General features: G+C 53.5%; 1 protein-coding gene across 1 annotated transcript in view; it reads right to left on the bottom strand.

Moving 5' to 3' along the window:
* The window catches only part of CACNA1I (calcium voltage-gated channel subunit alpha1 I), a 127,189-nt gene that overhangs the window by 87,618 nt on the left and 14,747 nt on the right, over positions 1-24,824 (bottom strand). The window contains 2 exon segments of the mRNA XM_018048795.1: positions 7,223-7,356; positions 8,960-9,071. Of these exon segments, the coding sequence (XP_017904284.1) occupies positions 7,223-7,356; positions 8,960-9,071 (246 nt within the window).

The raw sequence follows: 24,824 nt of genomic DNA, 5'->3' as shown, positions 1-24,824 counted from the left end.
TCCCTCCACCCTTCCTGCCTTCAACGCAGACATGACGCCCACAGCTTTAACAGCCACTTTGTGCCCATGAAAAGAAGATCTGGAAAATTACAAGGACGTCAGCTCCCACATCACAGAGCCATTACTGGTAACCACTGACCTCGGAACGTCATGTTATGTCGGGAAAAACATCCCAGTATTTGTGTTGTGGTGAGATGTCCTGTTAATTTGCAGTCCAATGCATCCCTGACAGATACACCAGCAAGTTACACAGAACCAGGATTCGATGCCAGCCCATGGAGCCAAGCTGCCTGGATGCAACTCCTGGCTCTGCCCCCTACTAGGTCGTGACCTCAGGCAGGTCACTCCCTGTCACTGTGCTCATCTGTGAAACAGAACTGACCACAATCCCTCCCTCACAGCGCTAGTCTGAAGATTAGGCCAGATAATGCACAGCATCAGGCCTACAGTGAGTACTCCGCAAACAGTAGATGCTCTTTTTTTTTTTTCACCTGGATAATGCCTAAGAGGATTCAATTCCTTTTGCTTTTTAAAGTCCCACTGATGGGCCACTTTGGACAATAGGAACTCTCAGCAAGCAACCACAGAGGGGACAAGCCTGCCTGATCTCTTTAGAAAGCTCTAGTTCAGGGATAAGGAACAACTCTTATTGACATTTTGTTGCCCGAGAGCTTGTAAGAGTCGGGTTGGAGAAGCTGCCCCCCTCGCACTCTGGGGAGAAGCTGTTTCCAGGGCACGATAGATCCTGGCCCAGCCCCTCCTCCTCCTTCCTCCCTGGCCAAGGTGCAGAGCTCCTGGTGTTACCGCTATTCGTGTTAATATTATTAATGATGACAGAAATTTTTACGAGTCCCCACTGTTTCATTGACAGAGCACATCTGCTTGTCTTGAGAATTAATTCAGATCCTGGGCACGGATCAGAGACGGAGCCCTCCCCAGGCCTCTTCTTCTTCCTGTGGTTCCCAGAACTGGGAATCATGCTCACCACTCAAAGGACTCCTGATGAGGAGCTCTGTGAGAGTCAAAAGAACCCAGACCCACCTGGGCATTTGCATAAAATGCAGATGCCTAGGCCCTCTGTACCTTCTGGGTCAGGATCCCCTGGATGAGGCCCCAGAATCTGTATTTTAACCTGTGCCCCAGTAACCCTGTGGCTCTCTGAATTTCAAGGAGCAGACAGAAGGGGTACAAGGTTGCACATATGTTTAAGAGCCCATTCCTGATCAGCTCATGCTTGTCCCTCAGCAGCTCCATTTTCCACGCCAAGGCCTTCTCCAGGATCCCATCATAGTCAAAAGCTTTTAAGGGACATCAGACTCAAGGCCACTCCTGTTCCCTGAGTTCCTCCAAGGCAGGGCCCACACCAGCCATGACCTTGGCCAGGCACTGGCTCAGACTCATTCTAGAAAGGTCCCTACCAGCCCAGCCCTACAGCCCTGGCTCACCATACCCACCCCTCCCAGACACCAGTCATCAGAATTCTTGGGAAAGATTTTAACAGAGGTACCCAGACCCCTCCCCACAGCTGTCAATGGCCATTTTATGTGGTTTTATTTTTTTGGTTAAGGGAGGTGGTAGTATTACCAGTATGATGCAGCAAGGGAGATATATAGATAAAGAAAATCTCAAGTTCAAAGAGAATGTCAGTGAATATTTCATGACCTCCTAATGGACTAAGGCAGAGATGCATAGCTTAAATAACACAGTGAGGTAGGTTCCACTATTACCCACTGATGAGTGGGGCTTTGTCACACACTGGTAGAGCCTCTAGTGAGGTGCCAAGGGCCTTGCTGTCCTGGGCTGATCAAGCACAGGAAGAAAATGCAATGAGTGATGGAAATAAGACTCTAAGAGATCATTGTAAGATGAAATTAATAACAATAAATGCAAAGGTGGGTATTTGTGTGTTTTTTTTCAAATCACCTGTGTTTAGTTCCAGGGTAGGAGAGGCCTGGCTTGGAGAGCGCACAACCTAGGGGGGCCAGGGAGTGAAGCCCCTCAGCAGGCCACAATCCCGCATGGTCCCGGGCGAGGGCAGTCCCTTTTCTCTCCCACAAGTCATCAGTGGGAAGCCGGGGTCCTTCCCCCCAGCCAGGGAAGACAGCCTAAAGTAGGTCCAGCAGGGGAGGCCACCTCCCCTCCTTTGACAAACAGCGGGAGAGGCTGGGAACATTTTATATGGGGAAGGGGAGACTAGGGGAGGAAATGAGCCTCTTTCCAACGTGTGAAGGCTGTCACAAGTCTTTTGGGGACACCCTTTCTGGAATGGCAATCCACACCAGTATTCCTGTCTGGAGAATTCCATGGATGGAAGAACCTGGTGGGCTACAGTCCATGGGGTTACAAAGAGTCGGACATAACTGAGCCCCTAACACCTCTGAGCAGTCAGGCCCCTGCCCCCTCTCTGGCCTCATCTCTCAGCACCCACCCACCCCATGGGTCCCTGGGCTCTGACAGCCTCCTCTTCCTCAAATAGCCCCTCCAGGCCCCCTGCGTGCTGTCCCCTTTACCCAAGACACCCTCCCCAACCCCTTGCTGGTCAACTCTTACCCCTAGGCCTCTCTTCCTCAGGAAGCTGTATACAGACCCAGTCCACACCCTCATGGCCCTCTACACTTTGCTGCAACGGCTTTGGTCCCAAGTAGAATTTATCTAGAACTTTATTATCTGTTTTATATTGTTTCCTAAATCGTGAGCTTTATGAAATCACAGCAGCATCTGTCTTGTTCCTTTCGTGCGCCCCCTGCGTAGCACCTGGTATGCAGTAGGTGCTCAATAAATGCCGACTTTGTCAATGAGTAAGTGTCAAGATCCACCATCGGGCGGGAGCTACAGGAAGACAAATTTCAAACTCCTTGAAAGAACTTTCCAGCACATTAGGCTGGACATGAGTTTGAGCAAACTCCGGGAGACAGGGGAGGACAGGGAAGCCTGGTGTGCTGCAGTCCATGGGGTTGCAAAGAGTTGGACACAGCTTAGGGACTGGACAACAAAAGCTGTCCCAGTTTGCATTTGGCTGCCTTGTGAGTTGCCTCCAGTGGCAGCACACAAGCAGGGGCTGACTGGATATGGAGGTGAAGGCTCTGACTTCTACAGGCACCTTCCAGTGTGGAGGTTCTGTCTTCTCTGGGCTTGAAAAGCGAGCCAGTAATCTGGGGATAAGGAGGAGCAGGAAGGAAGAAAACGTCCTCAGGATGGCAGGCCTGTTGCTCAGGAAACGGGACATTTATAGCTGCGGGCTTGGGTGGGACTGGGTGGGGGGAGCTGGGCTTTGAAGCCCAGGCTTGTGGCTCCCCATCCTGCCTTCTGCACCCACACCATCCCTAGGCACAAAGGACAGGAAGGACCCAGAGCTCTGGGTCACCAGAGTTCCTAGCATCCCACATGGGGCTCTTCATGACTCACAAAAATGTCTCTGTTGAGCCCACCGCCAAGCCAAGACTGGCTACGTAACTCCCAGGACCCAGTGCTAAGTGAAAACGTAGGGCCCCTGTTCAAAATGTATTAAGAATTTCCGAACTTCTCTGGTGGTACAGCGGATAAGAGTCTGCCTGCCAATGCAGGGGACCTGGGTTGGATCTCTGGTTCGGGAAGATTCCACATACCTCGGGGCAGCTAAGCTTCACCACTACTGAGCCCATGTGCTGCAAACACTGAAGCCCAGGCATCTACAGCTCTGCTCCGAAGAAAGAGAAGCTGCTGCAATGAGAACCCCACGCACCACAACCGGAGAGTAGCCCCTGCTCGCCCAAACTGGAGAAAGCACGCGCACAGCAACAGACTCAGCGCAGCCAAAAGTAAGAAAAACTAACGTAAAGTGGAATCTTTTTAAGAAAAGAATTGCAAATATTACGTGTTAACACACATATACGGAATCTAGAAAAATGGCATAGATGAAACTGTTTGCAAAGCAGAAATAGAGACACAGACATAAAAAACAAATGCACAGACACCAAGGTGGGGAAGGGCTGGGTGGGAAGAACCGGGAGGCTGGGGCTGACAGAGATGTGCTACTACATATAAAATGGGGCTTCCACGTCTAAAACTGATAACTAATGAGAACCTCCTGTGTGGCACAGAGAACTCCACTCAGGGCTCTGCGGTGACCTCAACAGGAAGAAAACCCCAAAGAGAGAGGATATATGTATACATACAGCTGACTTGCTTTGCCGACACAGCAGACACTAACATAATATTGTAAAGCAACTATACTCCAATAAAAATTTTCAAAGAAAGAATTCCATTGTGGAAGACCAACAACCACTAGAAAAAGAAAAAAGAATTTCAAACTGATGAAAGCAGAGCATTGCACCAAGTATGGGGCCCTACGGGGCTGCACATGTACCCAGCGCTCCCTGACCCCCCCAGGAGGCTGCTGGCCTGTGGACCCCACCCCTGTCCCGTCTCCACCCCAAAGACCAAGAGAAAATATCAAACGGAGACCTCGCCACAATGCTGAAGCCAACCCAGATCCTTAGACGACTCAGTTTAGATCCTTATTGTCTTTTTTTATAAATATGAGCAGACAGAGGGGAACCGCTAAGCATTAGAGGAGACTCTTCAAGGCAAAAGGGCAGGGCGGGGGCACTCATGGGAGGCAGTCAGTGGAGCCAGCAAAACAAATGACTTCCTTGAAACAAGAGTTAAGAAAAATCATCCTAAAATTTGGAATTTCGGCAAAGGAAGGGCAGCATTTCTCGTGATATCATTTGGAGCACTATTTAACAGACCCATCTAAAGATTATTTCATTATCTGGGGGACCACACCTTGGTCTGATTCACTCTTTACTGTTAATTAAAGGTCTGGCTGCTATGAAATTACATGTGAACTTGGAGATATTTGTAAGTGGTTTCTGCCCAATAGAAAAAGATAACCCCAAAGATTACGGTTTTATGACCCTATAAGGCCATTAACCAGCTTTGATTCTAAGCACCTCATATCCCCAGGTTTTTTTTTTCCATTACCTGTTTTCCTGATTCTGACAATTACCATCCTGCTGATTCCTCATTAATGAGTCGAATAAATTTGTAATATACATGTTCCTTCTAAGATTTGTGTGAGGGTAATTTTTTTTAACTTTCTGGAAATTATACTTTGACTTCAGGATCACTAAAGCCTAATTTGTATCTACGAGGAGATATGAGTGAATATTGCATCCATAAAAACAAGCTGCTCTGAAAAATAAGAAATTCAAGAGCAACAAGCAATCCTGAGAATTAAAAAGACACAGATGAGATGAACACTTCCATTAGGGGCAGTAAATTGAGAAAAGGACATTGTTAGTGATTCAGAAGGCCAAGTCAAGGAATTCTCTCTTAGTACAGATGAAATCTGTAAGAGAGGTGAACGAAACATGCAGAGAATAGAGAGAGGATGGAAATAACCACTTACTGGGAATTCTAGGAGAGAGCAGAGAAGAATGGCCAGTCACCAAACAAGATACAGAATAATTTTTTTCTGACCTGAAGGATGCACAAGTCTTGAGTTCCAAAAGGCCCCTCCGGAAGCAATCCCTGCCCTTGAGAAATGTCTGAATTCTGAAGGTAAGGAGAAAACCTTCAAGCTTCTAACAAAGGAAAAGCAGGTTTCTCCCAACAAAGAAGAATCAGATCTCTAGTGGCCTCGGCTGCAATATATGGTGTCGATTTGGATGATACCGCACGCAGGGCTCTGAGGGAGAAAAACTGCGACTCTGGAGCAGTGCAGACAAAAAATGCCCTTCACCCACCGAGATCAAAGGGATATATGCTTGGACAGGCAAGACTGAAAAATGACACTATCCAAGCACCTTTTCTTTTTATTGAGTTGGTCAAAAAGTTCATTTGGATTTTTCCTTAACATGTGATGGAAAAACCCAAATGAACTTTCTGGCCAATCCAATTAAAAAAAAAAAACTACTTAAGGATGTCCTCCAGCCAAATCAAGATGAGAATGAGCAGGAAGAATCTGACAAAGAGGGCAACACAGCTCCCACGTAGGGACCCAGTTTACCTTCTAATTCGGTCTAAATCATCGCTGATAATGTGGCTGTGGAACTGAATACAGCTCTGAGGAAAGGATACTGTCACGTTCTAAAGAACACCAGTGAGCAAACCACTGCCCTTCAGGACACATCGGCGGAATTCAGTGTGTACATGGGGATACTGACTTCCCATCTCAGCCACCTGCCTGGCCACTCTCCCTGCAACTTCTCAAGGGCATCACACACATATCTTGGCACACACATGTATACAAATGCACATGCTCTCACAGACACTGACACGTGTACACACTCACACACACACTCGTGGGTCTCTAGCCTCTTTGTCCCTGCTTTTCACTTCTGCCATATTGACCATTACTGGGCATGGTTAACACCTGTCCATCTTCCAGCTGTTGTGCGTGCGTCACCTCCTCAGGCAAGTCGTCAAATCCCCAAGTCCCCAGCCTGGTGCAAAGATGCTCTCAGAGAATCATAACTCTTTCCCAGAGCCCTGGTCTCAGTGTGTGGCATGTTCACCTGTGTAGCTGCTGAATGCCTTTCTCCAGATGGTACTCGGGAAGGATAAAGTTTATGTCTAGATTTGCTATCCTTCCTGCCCTGCATTGGAGACAGTGCTGACACTTAGTAGGAGCTCAGTCAACTGCTGACTGTGGGATGAATGTGTGGATGGGCCACCAGCCTGGCTTAACCCAGGAAAGGAAGGACAAGGCACAGAGCAGAGTCCAAGATGCTCCAAACAGGTTAAGTTGTCCCCTGACCTCTTTCTGACTATAGCTTACATCTTGGCAGAAATAACCACAGTCTGGAGTCAGACGGTAGAGTCTGTGCTGGATCTCTAACTTGCTAACTGATCTAGGATGATAATAATAATAGCTCACATTTGTTGGGTGCTCACTTTAATGGAGCTGTCCTTTGTTATACATTATCCCCATTTCACAGACGAGGAAACGGAGGTTTAGAGAGGTTAAGTAGCTTTCTTAAGGTCCAGTTAGCGTAAAACAGACCCAGTATCAGCTGACAGCGCAGGAAGTCACACAGTTCACCAGAATGAGGGGGAAGGAATGTCTGTTTGTCCAGGCCATTCAGGGAAGGCACATCATTCCTCCATCACAGGGGCCCAGGAGGAATCCAGACAATAACACACAGCTTCATCATTATTACCAAGAAGCCCCAGAGATTATTTACATGATGTCTGGCATGCATCAGAGGCTAGGACCTGTCTGATATGGTCTACCTACCCTGCCATGACAATGAAGAAATCCAGTCGGTTCCATGTGTCCCCAAGGTAGCACTTCTTGCCAAAAATGCCCAGGGCCACCATCTTGAGCACCATCTCCATGGCAAAGAAGACAAAGATGAAGTCGTCAAAGACCTGCAGGGGCAGGAGGAGGACAAGAAGCAAGGGACAGCATGAGGTCCCAGAGCAGGACACAGGGTTGGAGCCACGGTGTGAGGTGGGAACACGGGTGTGGACACGAGGACCCAGGGAGAGACCTGGAAACATCTTCTCCTGGTCCGGGAGAGAACCTCAGAGGTCCTAGTCCAAGGCATTCATTTCACAGAGGAGGAGACCGAGACCCAGAATGGGGAATGAGCCTGCCCAGGGTTTTCCAGCCCCCTCTATTTGTTCCCTAAAAGCAAACATAATGACAAGGGACCCAGATGGGAGTGGGCAAAGGGGGGTCTCCCAATAATTGCCATGCCCTGGGCTAGACCCTTGCTCTGGATTCCCTCTTCAGTTCTCTGAGTGACCCCTTGAATGCTGCCATTTTATCAATGAGGAACCGGGATCTCAGACTGCTTCAGAAACTTGCCACAGTTCCCACAGCCGTGAAGGGAAGAAATGACACTCAGGTCTCCCTGTCTCCTAAACACACATGGAAGGAGCTTTCTCAAAACAGGCCTGACACCCGCCCTGGGCACAGGTCCCCGTGATGTCTTCCTCTGCTCAGAAAGGAAGGCCCCAAATACGGCCACAATCACGGGCTCATGTCTATTTCCTGGGGATGGGGCCTGGGTGGAATCCCTCCTTCCAGAATCAATGAAGGTTAAAGACAATTCAATTCAACAAATGGAGGCTGAGCACCTTCTCTGTGTAGCTCATAGGTTGAGTGTTGGGGGCCCAGAGATGAATGCTCGCTAAATTCACCACCTGGTAGGGAAGCCAGTCTAGTACTCACTGAAGTTAATAATGGGTTCTAACTCCACCCAGGACCCTGGGGCCAGCCCAGGAGCTTGTTACCCACTTGGACCCCAGACCCACCTCAGATTCTAATTCAGCAGGTTTTGTATGGGCCAGGGGTCTGGATCTTGAACATGTACCCCCAAGGGAATTGGAGAAACTGGGCGGCTTGGGAACCTCTGAGTCCTATGGGAACACAGGAAGCAGAGGGCAGTTCCTCTTGGGAGGAATCTGAGTTTCTCAGGGAGACAGAATTAGATGTTTCCATGCCTGTAAAATGGGTATAAACCCAACACCCTGCACTACAGGTGTACGTGTGCCATAGGGGCCAAAGGTCAGGCCTCCACCTGGGATCTCCGTGAGATGAGAACAGGAGAGGTCCAGGAGGCGGCTCCTAACGGCATCGACATAGTGACGGAGCTCGGCCTTTATCCGGATCACTGGGAGTGAGGGGCAAGGCTTTCTTCAGGGAGTGTCAGGCCACTTGTGCTCTACTGGATAGGGGGGTGGGGATGGGGAGACCAGGAGGAAGTTGGTGATGGGAGAGAAGGAAGGGCATGGACTAGGGCAGAGGCCTCGAGACAGAGAGGAGAGGACGGAAAGGAGAGAGGTTGGAAGGGAGGCAGGTGGGACCAGCTGGCAGTGAGGCAAGAGGATGAGTGCAGCGAGGGCAGGACCCGGAGTGAAGAGGTGGCTAGGCGGGGTGGGGCGGGGCCTAGCTAGGATGGGCGGGGGCCGGGGCGGGGCCTGAGGGGCGGGGCGGGGCGGGGCGGGGCGGGGCTGCCGTTCTCACCTGCAGGATCTTGCAGCGCTCTGACAGGCAATCCATGTCGTCGCACGGCTGGTACATGCCGAGGGTCACGCAGTTCAGCAGGATCACCAGCATGCTGATACATTCAAACCACGTGCGCACCAAGTCAAGGACACAACAGCTGGGGGGCCACTCCCCCACCACCAACACAGATATCCACCCCATTGCCCCCCAGGTGCCTCCCCTGGTGGGTCAGTGCCTATATTTTCAAAGACCTTTTAAACAGCCTACCCCGACTCCTCACAACAGACATGGCCAAATCCACCAGAGAACCTGAACTCCACTAAGCCACCATCTGCCAGGATGCCCTCCCCACCTCCCGACCCCGACCTCTTTGCCCCAGCCTGAATTCCCCCAGACCCAGAAAGGAAGAGGTCCCCAGAGTCCTGACTGGGAGACCATCTCCAGACTCTCCCAGCCTAACCCTGACTTCCTTCCTCTGACTGTCACTGCCTCCCTTCTCTGACCATCCCTCCCCTGCCCCACCCACGCCCCCTCCAGCTCTACCCAAGCCCTGGAGCTGAACCCTGCAGAGCGTCCGTCCAGCATGGCTGAGACTGGCCAGACACCCTGTACTTCCCTCCTCTCCTGTGGCCGGGTTACAGCTCATCGCCAGACTCCAGCAGGTCTGTGCCTGGGCTCCCCCCAGCCCCTGCCTGAGTCAGGGTGGGGCTCAGCCTCCTCAGGCGCGTCCAGGCAGAAAGGCTCCTACAGCCAGCAGCTGAGCCGGGCCTCAAGGGCACGTGCTTGGACGGAGTGAGTGGGCTTTCCAGGCCAGGCTGCTCTCCTCTCTAACACCCTGCTCCTTCCTGGCTGATTCCTGCTCAGTCTTAGAACACAGCCCACTGATGTTCAGCCCCATACCTCCCTCCCAAACCTAGAATCCCCAAGCCCCCAGGGGAACCAGGGGAGCCAGAACCCAGAAGGACCCAAGGGCCTGGGTCATTCACGGGTTAACCTGCTGACACGTTCATCGTCTTTATCCAAGGCTAGAACCTACATTCCAAGGGGACAGGGTGGTGGCATTCATGCCCCAACAGTGACAAGCATCTAGGAGGAGCAAAATAAATGTCTGTCGTGATTGAGTAAACCTCTCTAGGTGCTGCCCACTCTGACACCCAAAGATTCTTCTTGAGTGTCCCCAAATGAAAGCTCTGGCCCCTCGATTTCAAAGCCCTTACTCTGACCTCAGATGCAGCTATGCCAGTCAGCCTCTCAGCCAGACCCCACCCAGCGGTGGGGTGAGGATCTCTTGCCTAATGGAAGATTGACCCAGTTTCCTTGGCAACAGCCTCCCTTCCATCCCCGGTCCTTGCTCACCTTGGGATACTGCCTTCCTTCCTGCCTCCCTGTCAGACCCTCCTTACCCCAACTCTGCTCCTTCCTGCCCCCTCAAACCTCTGCCACTCTCCTGCCACAGCCTGTAATTAACTTCAGTAGTTGCCAGGGCCCTCTTCTAGCCTGAGCATCGCTCCAGCAGCAGCTTCATCATTAATTAACTTTTTTGAAGTTCAAACGTTCTAATTACCAGCAAACGTCCCCCATCCTCTTTGCCTTTTCCCCTGGCCTGTTTTGCTATCTCTCCCAGCCACCTCTTCTGCTCCCTTTGCCCTTCCTGCCAGCTTCAAGTTCAAAGTGCACTTGGCAGGTGTCTTCCAGGAACCTGGCACTCCCACGTCTTCCTCACCAAGGCCCTGAGCAGTGTGAGTCAGCAGACCCATTTTATGGATTAGGAAAACTGAGGTTTAGAGAAATGAGGGGCCTCTCCCAGCTCAAACAGCTGGGAAGTGCTGGAGCTGAGATTCACACCAGACCTGCTCTCCTCTGTGATGCAGGGCTTGTCTCTTCCTGTGTCTTTCCTTGCCCTCCTCTGAGGCCTCAGCTAATCTTCAGCATCTCTCACCTGAGCCCTGCCAGCCTCCCTGCTGGCCTCCAGCTCTGGTCTCTGCCACTCCAATCTGCCCTGCACACAATCCTGAGGTGTTTGTGTGGCCAATACTATCCAAGCTCTTTGCAAGTGTTATTGCATTTAATCCTCCAGCCCTATTACAAGCCCCAGTTACAAGTGAGGAAACAGTCACAAAGGGGAATACACTTTTACCCAAGAACCCCAGCTGGAAAAAGGCAGAGCTGAGCTACAAAATCAGAGCCTGCTGTTCTTGCCCCATTTCGTCATCACTAAATTAATCTGGCTGAAGCCCAATTCCGATTAGACCTCTCCCCTATTCAAAAGCCTTCCAGAGGTGATGGGAGGGCGGCTCCCATCACCCTCCCTAGCCTGACACCCACAGCCTCCTACACCCTGACCTCAGTGAACTCTTCCGGCCTTCTCTCCCGCTAGCCTTGGCATGCACTGAACTTCTGGCTGTCCCCAATTACACCCTTTGCATGGGGTATGCATGCATATCCTTCTACCAACTTTACCAGGCAAACTCCTACTCATCCTTCACAGCCCGGGTCATCTGTCACCTCTTCTGGAAGCTTTCCTGAAGCACCTCTCCCCACTCACCTAGTGGTGGCTCAGCCTCCTTCCCGAAGTGCTCCCTACCCACCTGGTCTAGCTCATATTGCGTTAATGAACTTGGCAGTAGTCATGACTACTGCCTGCCAGGCCCCTAGGGACATGGCCCTAACTCTTCTCATAGCCCACAGGGAGCAGATGGAGAAACGGCCCGGAGAGCTGGAGTGACCTGGCCAAGGTCACAGTCAGTGAGTTGCCTGAATGGTCTGACTTAGCGGTGCTGCGCTGCCACAGGGCCACCTCTGGTGCATGTCCCTCGAAAGGGGCAGATGGAGCGGCTTTCACCTCTAGATGGCCCAGCTTCAGGGATGGACAGTCTCAGCCCTGCCCCAAGGCACTCAGGGAAATCCCAGATGGCAGGGCTGGGCCCTTTCCAGAAGCCTGCAAGGCTCAGAAGTCAGGCCAGAGCTGGCATCGCTGTCTGCGGATCCTGACACACTCCCCACTGGCTCGGGGATCAAAGGCATAAGCCCTCCTTGAAGTTAAACCAGACCACGTGGCGTGGGAAGGAGAGTGGTGGAAGGCGTGAAGGTCCTGGGCTGAGCAATTTGGTGGCCTGGCCCAGCGCCCAGAGCTGCCATCATTAGTCACAAGCACCGGGGAATTCTGAAAGCTGTCAAGCAGAGCTCCAGGACTCTGGGACAGCGCAAGAGAGGACAGAGGCCCAGAGAGGGTGGTACAGGATGGCCCGACTTGCCTTTGCCTGTCGGGCCCCTTAACCTCATGACCTTTGCCATGAGCAGGACTCCTCGTGCTGGCTCCCTGCACTGGGGAATAGGGCAGGCTGGGGCCCAGGTGCCAGCTCCACGAGGGCATCCCGTGGCGAAGCTCAGGGCCCCCGCCTGGCACCCAAGGCTCTGTGGTTAGGACCCTGCCACCTTGCCCACTTGGCCACCCAGACTCTCACGCCTCTCCAGGTGACCTTTGCCACAGAATAACCTCATCCCGGCCCTCAGAGAGCCCCTGATCCCATCCCCCACTGCACAGAGGGGACACAGAGGGGCAGAGAGCATCCCAGGGACACGATGACCCTGGAGCAGAAGTGACCCTCAGAAAAGAGACTCCCCAGCCACAAGGTCCCTGAGCTTTTCGCTTTTCTAATGAAATAGCATATATTAATAATACGTCATTTAAACCTTACAGTAAGCACATGAGGAAGGGAGCCCAGAGGCCCCAGAGCACAGACCCATGTGACTGTGGACAAGAACCAGGGCTTGTCATGTATGTGCAACAGGGAAGCCCCTGTCCTTGTCCGCCTCTTCTATAACAGGCTCCAGGAGTTCCCATTCTTTGGCTTTGGGGCGAAAAAAAAAGCCACCTCACCAGCAAAGGACTGAGAATCTCAGACTGGTGTTATCTGCTGATTACTTAACATGACCTTGAGTAAGGACAAGAGATGCGATCACAAACCCTTTAGACCATGGCTGCCTCCCAACGGCTGAACCTACACTCACAGGCTTTAAATACAATCAATCTACAACTTGGAAAGTCGCCCTTCACCTTCAGCCGAGTCCCATCAACTGGCCGGTGCTACTGTTACCCCATTTTACAGATGAGGAAACTGAGGCACCAGCACTGGCTCCAGGGCTCCAGCCACAGCCACCCAGGGTCACATGGCTGGTATGCGGCAAAGTCAGGATTTGAACATGCTTCTCCTGACTCCAAACCCCATGTTCTCAGCCACATGCTGTGGCCTCAGGGAACAGGGCCTGGACTGGCACATGCTCAGTGGAATATCTGCTTTTCCCTTCCGACTGGGAGACTTCCCTGGTGGCTTAGACGGTAAAGCGTCTGCCTACAATGCGGGAGACCCGGGTTCAATCCCTAGGTCGGGAAGATCTCCTGGAGAAGGAAATGGCAATCCACTCCAGTATTCTTTCTTGGAAAACCCCATGGACGGAGGAGCCTCGTAGGCTACAGTCCATGGGGTCGCAAAGAGTTGGACACGACTGAGAGACTTCACTCACTCACTCACTCACTCACTCCGACTGGGAAGGAAGGAGATGGTGCAGGAGAGGGTGGGAGGGGAAGCCAGTGAGGAGAGGGTGCCAGCCTCAAAGTCCCCAGCAAGAGCTGAGCCAGACCAGGAACATCTCCATCCCATGCCTGTCTTAAGAAGATGGGGTGTGACCTGGTAGGACAGGGCCACCAGCAAAGCTATGATGCCAGGGGCCCCCTCGAACCTGCCACTTCCTAAAGAGAAGACTGACTGGCTGGGCAATGTCCAGAGCCCAACCAGGCCCCTCAGGGCAGCCTCCTCTCCAGGAGCCAGAACCAGAGGCCTGCACGGTTACCACGGCAACCACCACCCTCCATCCTGCAAGCTCAGCTGACAGTCATGGTTTCTGCAATTCCAGGGGGCTCTGGGAGGGTGGGTAGGGGATGGGAGTGCTCAGTTTGGCTGGGGCAGCCAAGTTTGTTTTTATTTTTGTCAAATCTGAAATCAGATCCATTTCCCAGTGTGCACTTCAGTTGTCTAAATAAATCAAGTGGAGGAAGCAAGCCTGGAGCTACATCCTCCTAAACCAGGGAGGCAGGGAAGGTGAGCCTGCCCCTATACAGAGCTCACTCCTCTGTCTGTCTCCAGGGCATCCAAGGATGGGCACCCAGGCCTCAGGCCTTCATAGACCAGGGCCTGAGGTTCCAGACCCTTATTCTTGGGCCAGTTTTGTGCTCCTCCAAGGCCAGGTTCACAAGCATCCATGGAGCACCTACTGGATATCTGACCTGGGCATCAGTGTCCTGAGATGAGCCAGGCGGGAGGTGCCCAGAGTGCTCACCTGCTCTAGGACCTGCCATGGTATGAGGCCACGTAGTATGCACTGTACCAGAAGTGGCTACCATTTTGAATGTCGGCTATGTTGCAGGCCCTGGGCTTTAAAGAGGATATCCATTCACTTACTCACTCATTCATTCAACTTATCTTTATGAGCCACAACCACTCTGGAAAGCTGCTTGGCAGCACTTGTTAAAACTAAACAGAGGGCTTCCCTGGGGATCCAATGGTTAAGAACCCGCCTGCTAAAACAGAGGACATGGGCTCAATTCTTGGTCTAGGAAGGTTCCACACGCCACAGGGTAACTAAGCCATGTGCCACAAACCCCTGAGCCCATGTGCCACAACTACAGAAACCTGAGCACCCTAGAGCCTGGGCTCCACAGCAAGGGAAGCCACCGCAGCGAGGAGCCCCCACTCTCTGCAACTAGAGAGAGCCCTGTGCAGCGATGACAGCCAGGTACAGCCAAAAGTTAAACAAATAAATATTTTTTTAAAAAGGGTGACTTTAAAAACATAAGCCCATACTAGGATCCAGCTGTGCCACTCTTGGGTCCACAGCCCCCCAGAGAAATGCCCAAATAAGTCCACAAAAAGGCACGTGTTACCTTTAACAGTCCCAGCTTGGGAACAATCTAAGTGTCCATCAACAGGAGAAAGAGTCTGGCAGGGGATTTCAACTGGAGATGATCCGGGCCCCCGGGGGGACATGCGGCCATGTCTGGAGACGTTTTGGGTTGTCACAACTGGGTTTTGAAGGAGGCTCTTGGCATCCGGTGGATGGAGACCAAGGATGCCGCTCAGCACACCACAATGACAGGGCAGCCCCACCACAAAGAATCCTCTGAAATGCCCACAGTGCCAAGGCTGAGAAACGGCGGCACATTCCTTTGATGGAACGCTGCTCAGTGATCTAAAAGATCACACTACGACAGCAGCATGGTTGGAGCGGCCAGACCTAACGCTGGAAACGGGAGCCAGAAGAGCAAAGAGCGTCCAAGTTATATGAAGTGAGAAGCCAGGCAAAGCGAAGCAACAGGGAAAGAGGTCAGAAGGGCAGTAATGCTAGAGGAGAGAGAGTTCATCGCGGGCGGGGAGAGGGAGCTTGCGAGGGCTGGAGATGTTCTTCTTGGACGGAGTGAGGTCACAGGAGCGTGTTTACATGGAAAAATGTCTTGAGCTGGACATTAAGGTTTGCGAGCTCTATTGCATGCAAATTTTATCACAATAAAAAGTGTAACAAAAAGTGATGCCAAGCTACAGCTCTAGGGAAATATAAAATGCAACAGTTAAAAAGCCACAACCCTTGCTGGGGCACCGGACCCCCCAGAAGACCTTCAACCACAACCCTGCAAAGGAGGAGTGTCACCCCTGTTTCACAGACTTGCCCAAGGCACAGCAAGGGACAGAACAGGGATCTGAACCTCGCAGCATTCTGTCTTCGTTTAAGAATTTCTTCTGTCCAAGCCCACCGCAACCTTGGAAGATGGGCATGGCAGACATCATTCCACCCACTTTACAAATATGAAAATGAAGGTCCTAGGACTTCATTAGCGATCCAGTGGTTAGGACTCCCCGCTTCCAATGAAAGGGGCATGGGTTTGATTCCCGGTCAGGGAACTAAGCTCTCACATCCCACATGCCTCGTGGTGTGGCCAAAAAAAAAAAAAAATGAAGGTTCAGAGATGGCAGGATTTTCCCAAGCTGACACAGTGGTTCAGCTGAGACAGAAAATTGCTCCACAAAGTGAACAGACCCGCTGGGCAGATGGTCCTCATCCTCTTTCCACTTACATGCTTCTAGTGACAGGGAGCTCCCCACATGACACACAGCCCTTCCCCAGGCTGACTGGTTCTAGTTATAAGCTATGGAAGTTCAGTGGGCTGAGATCCCTTAGAAAGAGTGTCACTGCCCCCAAGCCCACTTCTTAGAGTCTGTGTAATCTGACAACTCATTGAATTTGGTCAATGTCTTTGATTCCCAGATGCCCAGCAGGCCTCTGTGCCCAGTGCAGACAGCCGGAGCGGAGGAGGCAGTGGCGAGGGAACTGGGGCTGCCAGCTGGGAAGGAAACTGGGGTGGATGGTCTATGGGAAGGAAGCTCCAGCCAAGGAGACTCACCAGATGCCGCACTCCAGCCACTGCTGAAGAGAAGGGCAGGGAAGGCCCCTGGGGACCAGGGTCCCGCTGTCTGTGAGCTGACCCAGCCTCAAGAGCCCGTCCACAAAGAAGGTGCGCCCGCAGGGAAGCCTCTTGGAGTCCTAGCAGGGCGTGTGGAGGCCTCCCCTGGGCCCTTACAGAACCTCAGACGTGCCCCTGACAACAGCATGTTTCTATCCCGGCGTCCCACCCCCAACCAGGCCGTGCTCTCCAGGGGCAGCGCATATCCGACCTTCAGCGCATATCCGACCTTCTCTCTGCCCAGAGGCCCACCTGGAGCAGCAGCTCAGGGCATCTACAGCCTCGGAGAAAGGAGTGAGGTGCCCGTCACTTGGAGGCATCAAGGAGGCTAAAGAGGGATTTCTGTATTGAAGGGACCTGCAGCCCCCCTCCCCACCTCGAACTCCCCCTCCTCTCCTTTCTAACATCCATCACTCACTATTCATACATTCAGCCTCTCTTCACTGAGCCCCCGCCCCCCCCCCCCGTCTGGCCCACAGTGACCCTGGAAACCCTGAATGAAGATGACACAGTCCCTGCCCTCCAGAAGCCATGAGCAAACACAACACTAATGGAGATGAGGTTGGACAGGGTGAGGGCTGGACAGAGGGTGATGACGCTCTTCCTTGGCCTCCTGGGGGCCTGTCCCCCACCACACGTCTTCTCTGCCTGCCCCTGACCACACATGTGTACATGTTCACATGTGCATTCCCACGGAGCCCCTCCCACACTCACACACGCCAAAGTGTGTGCACACCAGCCTCCGCGGCCCCTGGGGGCAGCAGCACTGGGTACGGCCGACCCACTCTCTCCCCGCTCCAGCAGCTCTTAAGCATTTCTGTACCTCCTGGGGAAGTTCATGAACCCTTTCTCAGAACACTGTTTTTAAGTGCATAATTTTTTTTTTAAAGAAGGCTTAGTATTAGAAAGGAAGGAAACCAGTTGTGTTAAAATAGTTGTCAAAATATTTTTTAGAAAAACAAATTTGTGATGGAGAACGCTGTGTGCTTCGTTACCAACACAATGAATAACCAAAGCCAGGGGCGGGTCTGAGCCTGTGTGCCTGGGAAGCTGGGGAGAACGACAATGACATTCCCAGAGCTCTACAGGGAACCGTGGAACCGTGATGTGGCTCCAAAATATCGGTGACTGCTGCGGATGACAGTGGCAGGGACTGCCGGCAACCCCATTGCGCTCGGTCGCCTCTGCTCGTAATACAAAGAAATGCTACATTCCAGTCAGAAGTCAATGAAACCAGACACGCAGCTTGTCCCGATTCAAGTGGACGAACCTCAGTTTAAGACCCTTGTTCCAGAAACTCCTGCTGGGCGCTGGGGATACCACAAGCCCCTGGACAGACCCTCATCTTGCTTGGTGGACCTCACCTTTTAAATGCTGGCCTTTCCCGGGCTCCCCAGGCCCCTGAGATTCCCTCTCCATCCACCGAACCCACACCCAGACCCACAGCCTCGATGACCTGCCCTGGACTGACAGGTCCAGAGTGAGCCACAGGCTCACTCTGCTGAACTAGCCTCCCAAGCACTGCTCTGGGATGTCCCAGGGAACCTCAAAGTCATCATGTCCAAAATGGGATAGGTCATCCTCTCTGCAGACCACCAAACTCCCCCCTGAACTTCCCATCCCATGAACGATGACCCCAACTACCACCAATCCTGCAAGCTGTCCAGGCTAGAACCCATCAGGGCCCTCCTTCCCTTCACCCCTGACGTCCATCTCAGAGACCTGTCCATCTCACCCCCTAAATCTCTCCTCTCCATCCCCCTCTGAACCCCATGGCCCCAGGCAAGCCTCGCTCTCTCACTTCTAAGTCCGTGAACAGCCTGCCCCTCCTGCAGCCCTGCCTTCTCTGACACATCCTCCACGCAGCTGTCCGAGGGCTCCTCCAAAACCAAAAGCCTTCCATGGCTCCCCACTGCCTTCCAGAGAATTTCCAGATTCTTCGGCTCTGCATTCCATTGTGTAAGAGCTCTTGGCCAGCCTCCTCTCTGTCTGTATAACCTCCACCTCCAACCTTGTTAACTAGGATGTGCTTTGCTGCAAGCTTTGCTGCACACCTACTATGTGCAGCATAGGGCTGAGGGTCAAGGCTAAAGAAGAGACATGCATTAATGGAACACGGAGCCTGCCCTCAGGGAGCTCACAGTCTAGCAGAAGGTGAAAATAAGAAGTTAGGTACAAGAGGTCTCGTAAGGGCTACAAGGAGAGAGTGATGGTGCCCAACAGAGGGTTGGGCTGGGTATTCTGCATTTGCCAAATAAGTGAATGGTTGATAGATGGGTAGGTAGGAGGGTGAGAAGGAGGCCTTTGTGTGGTTGGAGCAATGGATGATTGAATGGGTAGATGATTGGGAAGGTGGGTAGATAAATGCACAGATGTAAGGACTGAGTGAATTGACAGGTGGGTGTGCAGAGAAACAGATGAAGAAATGAAAAGATGAATGGATAGATGGGTGGATGGATGGATGAGTGGGTTGGGGAGTGGCTGGATGAATTGATGCATGAAGCAAAGGAAGGCGGGTGGGGAGATAGCTGGGTGGAAGGAGGGGGGTGATCCCAGTAAATGTGACTCCCAGTAAATGGCAGCTCCAGGACTCAAACTCAAGGCTAGGAGACCACAGGAAACCCTGCCAGTTGGGACTCTGCACGTCCTCCTCTTCTCTCTCAGTGATCATCCTCAGCTTCCCTCCGTCTCAGCCCTCCTCCTCACAAGACCCTCAGCTCCATGCTTTCCATACTCTCGGAGTTTCAGGAGATCTCAAGGACCTTCTGAGCCTCTGCGCTATTGACATCGAGGGATGGAGGACCCTTTGTTGTAGGCTGTCCTGTGCGTTGCAGGCTGTCTGACCTTTACCCACTGGCAACCAGTAGCACATGCTGACACTGGGAAAGATAGAAGGCAAAAGAAGAAAGAAGTGGCAGAAGATGAGATGGTTAGATAGCATCCCTGACTCAATGGGCACGAATGTGAGCAAACTCTGAGAGATACTGGAGGACAAAGGAGCCTGATGTGCTGCAATCCATGGATGGGGTCGGAAAGCGTCAGACACGACTTAGCAACTGAAAGACAACAACGCCCAGTAGCACACCCTCCCCGAGCTGTGACAACCAACAGTGTCTGCTGCTGCTGCTGAGTCACTTCAGTCGTGTTCGACTCTGTGCGACCCCAGAGACGGCAGCCCATCAGGCTCCCCCGTCCCTGGGATTCTCCAGGCAAGAACACTGGAGTGGGTGTCTGCAGACATTGTCAAATACCGTGGGCAAAATCACTCCCAACTGAAGATCACGGTTGATACGGCTCAACCCTTTCCTCAGTCCTGGTTTTTTTTGGAAATTGAGATGAAGATGGGAGGAGTGACCGCCTGAGGTCACAGGGCTTACACATGGGCTGGGTCTCCTCCCCTAGCCCAGCCCCCAATATTCATACAGAATCTCACAGTCAGCCAAGGCTTCTCCTTCTGCTTTCTCATCTACATACAGGAGCCAGATAGAAATGGGAGCCCAGAGAGGTCACGTGGCTTGCTCAGCACCACACAGCAGTCAGCAGCAGAGTCAGGACTTGAACTTGCAGGGAGACAGGGACGCAGGACTCCCCAGGGCAGCTGGGGAAGGAAGCATGGATGGCGCTCCCATAGGAGAGCTGGAGGGAGATGAGCAGGAAGACCTTCTGGCTGATTAAAAAGCCATATCGATTTCTCTCCCAGGGAAATGAACGGGGCCATTTGTCTCCCAACAGGACCACGAGGCAGTCTGAGGGAGGCGACAGGTCAAAGTCAGCTTCTGACACGAAGCTGCAGCCCAGGCGGGACTGACAAGTAAAATTCCAATCGCGTTTTAAATGCCCCAGGAGGGGGTTGACTCTTCATTAGCCAGCCAGCCCTCCTTCTAATCCACCCGCTCTATATCCATCATAACGAGGCTTCCCAGCTGGGCCCACCTCGGGGCTTCGAAGGGCTGGCGACACAGGCCCAGGCCCCCACCCCAAGCCCCCTCAGCCACCTCCCAGCTGGGTGGTCTGGACAAGCACGTCCCCTCTCTGAGCCTCGGCTGTCAAATGGGAAATCTCTAGGGGGGACCTGAGCTGCACCCAGCAGCACATGGGAGGCCCTTAGGGATCACCAGCGTCCTCTCTGGCACAGCCTTCCAGAATCTAGACCCCGAATGTCCCTCTGTGCTCAGACTCCACTCCTCTGGTCTCCCAGCCCAGCCCCCAGGCTGTAGTCAGCGACCTTGGTGACCCCAGCTTGACTCGGAGCCTCCGATCAGGCTGTTTCCTCAACTGGGATATCATACCCCATCTCCCCCTTCTCCCCCACCGAAGTTTCTCCTGCCCTGCTCCTCGTCCACAGAGGGCTCCTGCGGCTTCCCAGTCACAACGGACTGACCAGCCTCCTGGTGCCCACAGCCCGCTCAGAGTCCCTCTGCCCAGTCTTTACCCCGTTTTTCTTCACTGGAGTATGATTTGGGTGTGGTTCTGCCTCCCCCATCAGATTGGGGTCTCCCGGGGGCCAAGGCCAGGTGTACCAGGCCTGGTACACCGTGGCCCCACCCAACATGGCTGAACAGCCCTCCACTTCTGTCTAGGACAGTGTCCAACACTACTGAAGCTGGGCTTCGCTAAACACTTGTTGAATCCATCAATTGACTGATCTATATCTATAATAGGTGGTTCTTGCTTGGTCTCCTGACCTTAGTCTCTCTCTCTCAAGCACCTGCCATTCTGCTCCAGGAGGAACTGTTCTAATAAATGAAATTACACGTGCCCTATCCCTGCTGGACATCCTTCAGTGGTTCTGCAGTGTCCACAGGATGGAGAGTAAGCTCCAACCTGGCATGTCATACCCTGCTATCCCGCCCCTCCTCACACCACTCCAGCCACACTAAACTCCTTCCTGTTCCCAACACTAGTCTCCCTGCTAAAACACCATTCCTCAACTGCCATCTTGGGAAACTCCTACTCATGCAGCAAGACCCAGCCAAACGTCCCCTCCTCCAGGCAGGCTTCACCAACCCTCCTAGGCTTTGTCAGGGGCAGCTTCTGCACCTGTAGCTCTGTTTATGTAGACATCTCCAGGTGACAGTACCTGAGACTGCCCTGTGGGTCAGGCTCTCCCTGGCCCAGCCAGGCTCCTCTGACTGGCCGTCAGGTCCACCCTGCTGATCAATGAGCGTGCAGCATCCACTCTGACCACCGTGAGCATCCCCAGGGCACAGCTTGGTGCTGACTTGTACTTCTGAGAAAAACAACCTTCTCTACGCCAGATGGAGGGAAACGGACAATTTCCCAGACATGTGCTGCTTCTTCCAGCAACGCTTGCCATCCGTCTGGACGTTCCCTTTGGGCCAGGGCTGAAGGAGGAGTGGATACCCTCCCTGAAAGAACCCCTTCCCCAGCCACGAGCAGGCCCTGGCCTGAGAGTCCTGGGCTCTGATCTGCACTGGCTTTGTCCACTACTCAACACGTGCCCTCGGGCAGGTCAGGCTCCCTTCCGCAGCTTCAGGCTTCCCAGCTGTAGAATGGGGAGCTAGCAGACTTCTGGGCCCGGCACCACGTGGGAGGAGAGCATCTGAGAAGCCGTGGCGAGCGGGAAAGTACCCTGTAAACCGGAAAGTGATGAGACGCCTGTGCGTTGGAGACAGAATCAAGTGAGAGCCACAGGCCCAGCCCTCTGGGACCCCAGTGGAGGAGGAGGAGACAAGGCTAGCCACCAACAATCTCCCGAGGCCAGAGGCTAGGGAAGGACTGCAGGAGGCCAGAGAGGGAAAAGCGGAGATTCAGGAACACTTCCTGCAGGTGGTGGCCAGGAAGCTGGTGCTGGTGGGGCTGGCAGGATTTGGCACCCTGGAGACTGGGGGAGAGGGTGTCTCAGGGGGCAGACCCAGCGTAAGCAAAGGCGGGCGGGCAGGGGTGTCAGGAAACACCAGCAGCGTGTTTGGGCTTCAGGATAGAGTGTGTGAAGGGAAACAGCAGAAAGGCGGCTGGAGGCCAACCAGGTGGATGGTGGAAGGCCCCGAATCCAGGCTAAGTGAGACTATTCTGGGGGTGAGAGAGCCGCTGAAGGTTTCTGAGGGAGGAATGAATAAGCAAACAAATGGAAGAAGGCAGCAAGGGAGGGAGGGAGCAAACAGCACTTGACTGATGACAAACCATGTCCACACCGGAGCCCAGGACCCCCTGAGGATGAAGGCCAGCGGGGAGGAGAGGGATGCAGGAAAGAAGCACCCATCAGAGGGCACTACACTCTGGGCTCCTGGTTGGGGGTTGTCTCCACCGTGCAGGGAAGAGGAAGGAGGAAGATGCCAGCTGTCAGTGGGGCAGGAGGGGTGAGATCCCAGAGGCCACCTGTTTAGACAAGAGGCGGTGGAGGAATACAGGCCCAGATTTCCCAACGGCCCCGACCCAGGGAAAGGGCTCAGGACAGGAGAGGTGGGGGTTAGATTAAGGAGGACTTCCTGACAGTCAGTCTAGGGCCTCAGAAGGCCCAAAAGGTACTTATCAGTTGGCTCCAGGCCCCGTCTGATGCAGCAGAGAGGTAGCCCACCGGAGGCAGGGGGATGGACTAAATGACCGGAGCAGGGACAGCAGGGCGATGGAGGGTGGTGACGCCCCGTTTCTCTTCCCGTGGCGAGGGCTTTCCAGGCCTTCTCCCCGTTACTCCCCAAACTTCATGCCCTCCTTCCACCCTGCAGGAGTCGGCACCTCTCTCCCTGGGGGCAACCCGGCCCACAGGCTTCTCAGACCATCATCCAGACATGGGACCCAGCTACCCACCAGCCTTGAAAACCCTTGTTCTGAGCCGGGTCACCCAGTTCACCCCAGGTGTGTCCCTGTCAGCTCCATCATTGGCTCCAGGGTGCACACAGCTGCGACTCCACACTTAGCAGTTTGCCCAGTCAATGCTTGCCCTGGAATTCTCACTGGAACCCCTGATATTCCCAACTGGGGGTCGTTGAAGTTCCCATTTCACAGATGAGCAAACTGAGGCTCAGCAAAGACAAAGGCCTCTTGGCCAAGAAGGTTAACATTCATGCTTGACCAAGCTACAGTCCCTGGGGTCACCCCTGTGTCTTTCCAACACCAACCCCAAGGCAGCCATGCCTCCACTCGGACCCCTCTTTCCGGCCCCACCAGCACCCTCAGCCACCAGCCTCCCCAGATCCCCTTCATGATGGTCTCCTGGCTGGCTTATTGCCAAGGGAGCCAAAGTGACCCTCCCCTGCACAAAATGGCCATAGTTGGCCTCTGTTTGAGCCTGGTACATGGCAGGCACTCAGTAACGGCTTGCCGACCCAACTCATGAATGGGTGAGTAAAGGATGGATGAACAAGAGCCCGTTCGCCCACCTCAGCAAATTCACTGAACCCTCACAGTGAACAGCACAAGGCTTGATACTGCAGGGCTATGATGAGAAAGTGGACCCTGTCTCTTCCTGCCCCAGGATGACCCAGGTCAGAGGGTCTGCAAGGCGGCAGGGTCTCAGCCAGGTGGGCTTCAATGCAAGTGCACCCACTGACCCCCAGTCCTAGCAGCAGAGCCAGGCGGGGCACCAGAAGCAAACAGAAGTGGGACGGAGGAGCAGATGAGAACCAGGCACAGCCATGAAAGCACAGAGCGAGGCCACCCGCCCACCAGGAACACGGAGCCCCATCCCTGCACACCACGGGACACTTTCTGACAAAGGCAGCAGGGAAACGGGCACCCCAGACAGCCCCTCCTGACTCAGGGAGACTGCCCGAGTCTCCCCATCCTGCAGACAGGCAGCCCGAGGGCGAAAGAGGGGAAGTGACTTGCCCAAGGTCACCAGCAGCTGGTGTCTCCCGCCTCCCAGCCCAGGCTGGCGCCCTCCCCCTGCCCAGCAGAGAGGCAGCCTCCACAGCCGACTGGCTCCCACCACGCATGGCTGGCTCACACGGTGCTGGCTCAGCGCAAGCTGGCATGGGGCAGGCAGCAGCCAGGGGCACGCGGGGAGGCAGGGGGCTGCAAAGTCCTCCTGGCACAGTGAGGTGGCTGCCAAAGGTACACGCTGGAACCCAGGAAGACCCCCGCCCAGCCGCCCAGAACTGCAAAGCATCCTTGCTCCAGTGGAATGTGGAGAACCTGTCTCCAGCCTCCGAAGGTGGCAGCCGTGTCCTGGATAAAAGCTGAGCCTGGGGAATTCAGAGAGACTGAGGTATTTGCTAGCTTTACCACATCCTGGCTGCGCAGCCTGGATAAAAGTTAGTCAACCTCTCTGAGCTCACTTTTCCCGTGTATAAATGGGGCTCTGACAGCACCTACCTCCTGGGGAGTGGTTATAAGGGTTAAAAGGTGATACTGCAGGCAAAACATTCAGCACACAGTTTAAGTGCCGGCTCTTGTTATTATCACTGCCCG

This window comes from Capra hircus, chromosome 5 (assembly GCF_001704415.2).
Source record: "Capra hircus breed San Clemente chromosome 5, ASM170441v1, whole genome shotgun sequence".
In the NCBI taxonomy this organism is placed as follows: Eukaryota; Metazoa; Chordata; class Mammalia; order Artiodactyla; family Bovidae; genus Capra; species Capra hircus.
Note: the sequence above shows the minus strand (reverse complement) of the source record. Positions and strands in the feature narration are given on the sequence as shown.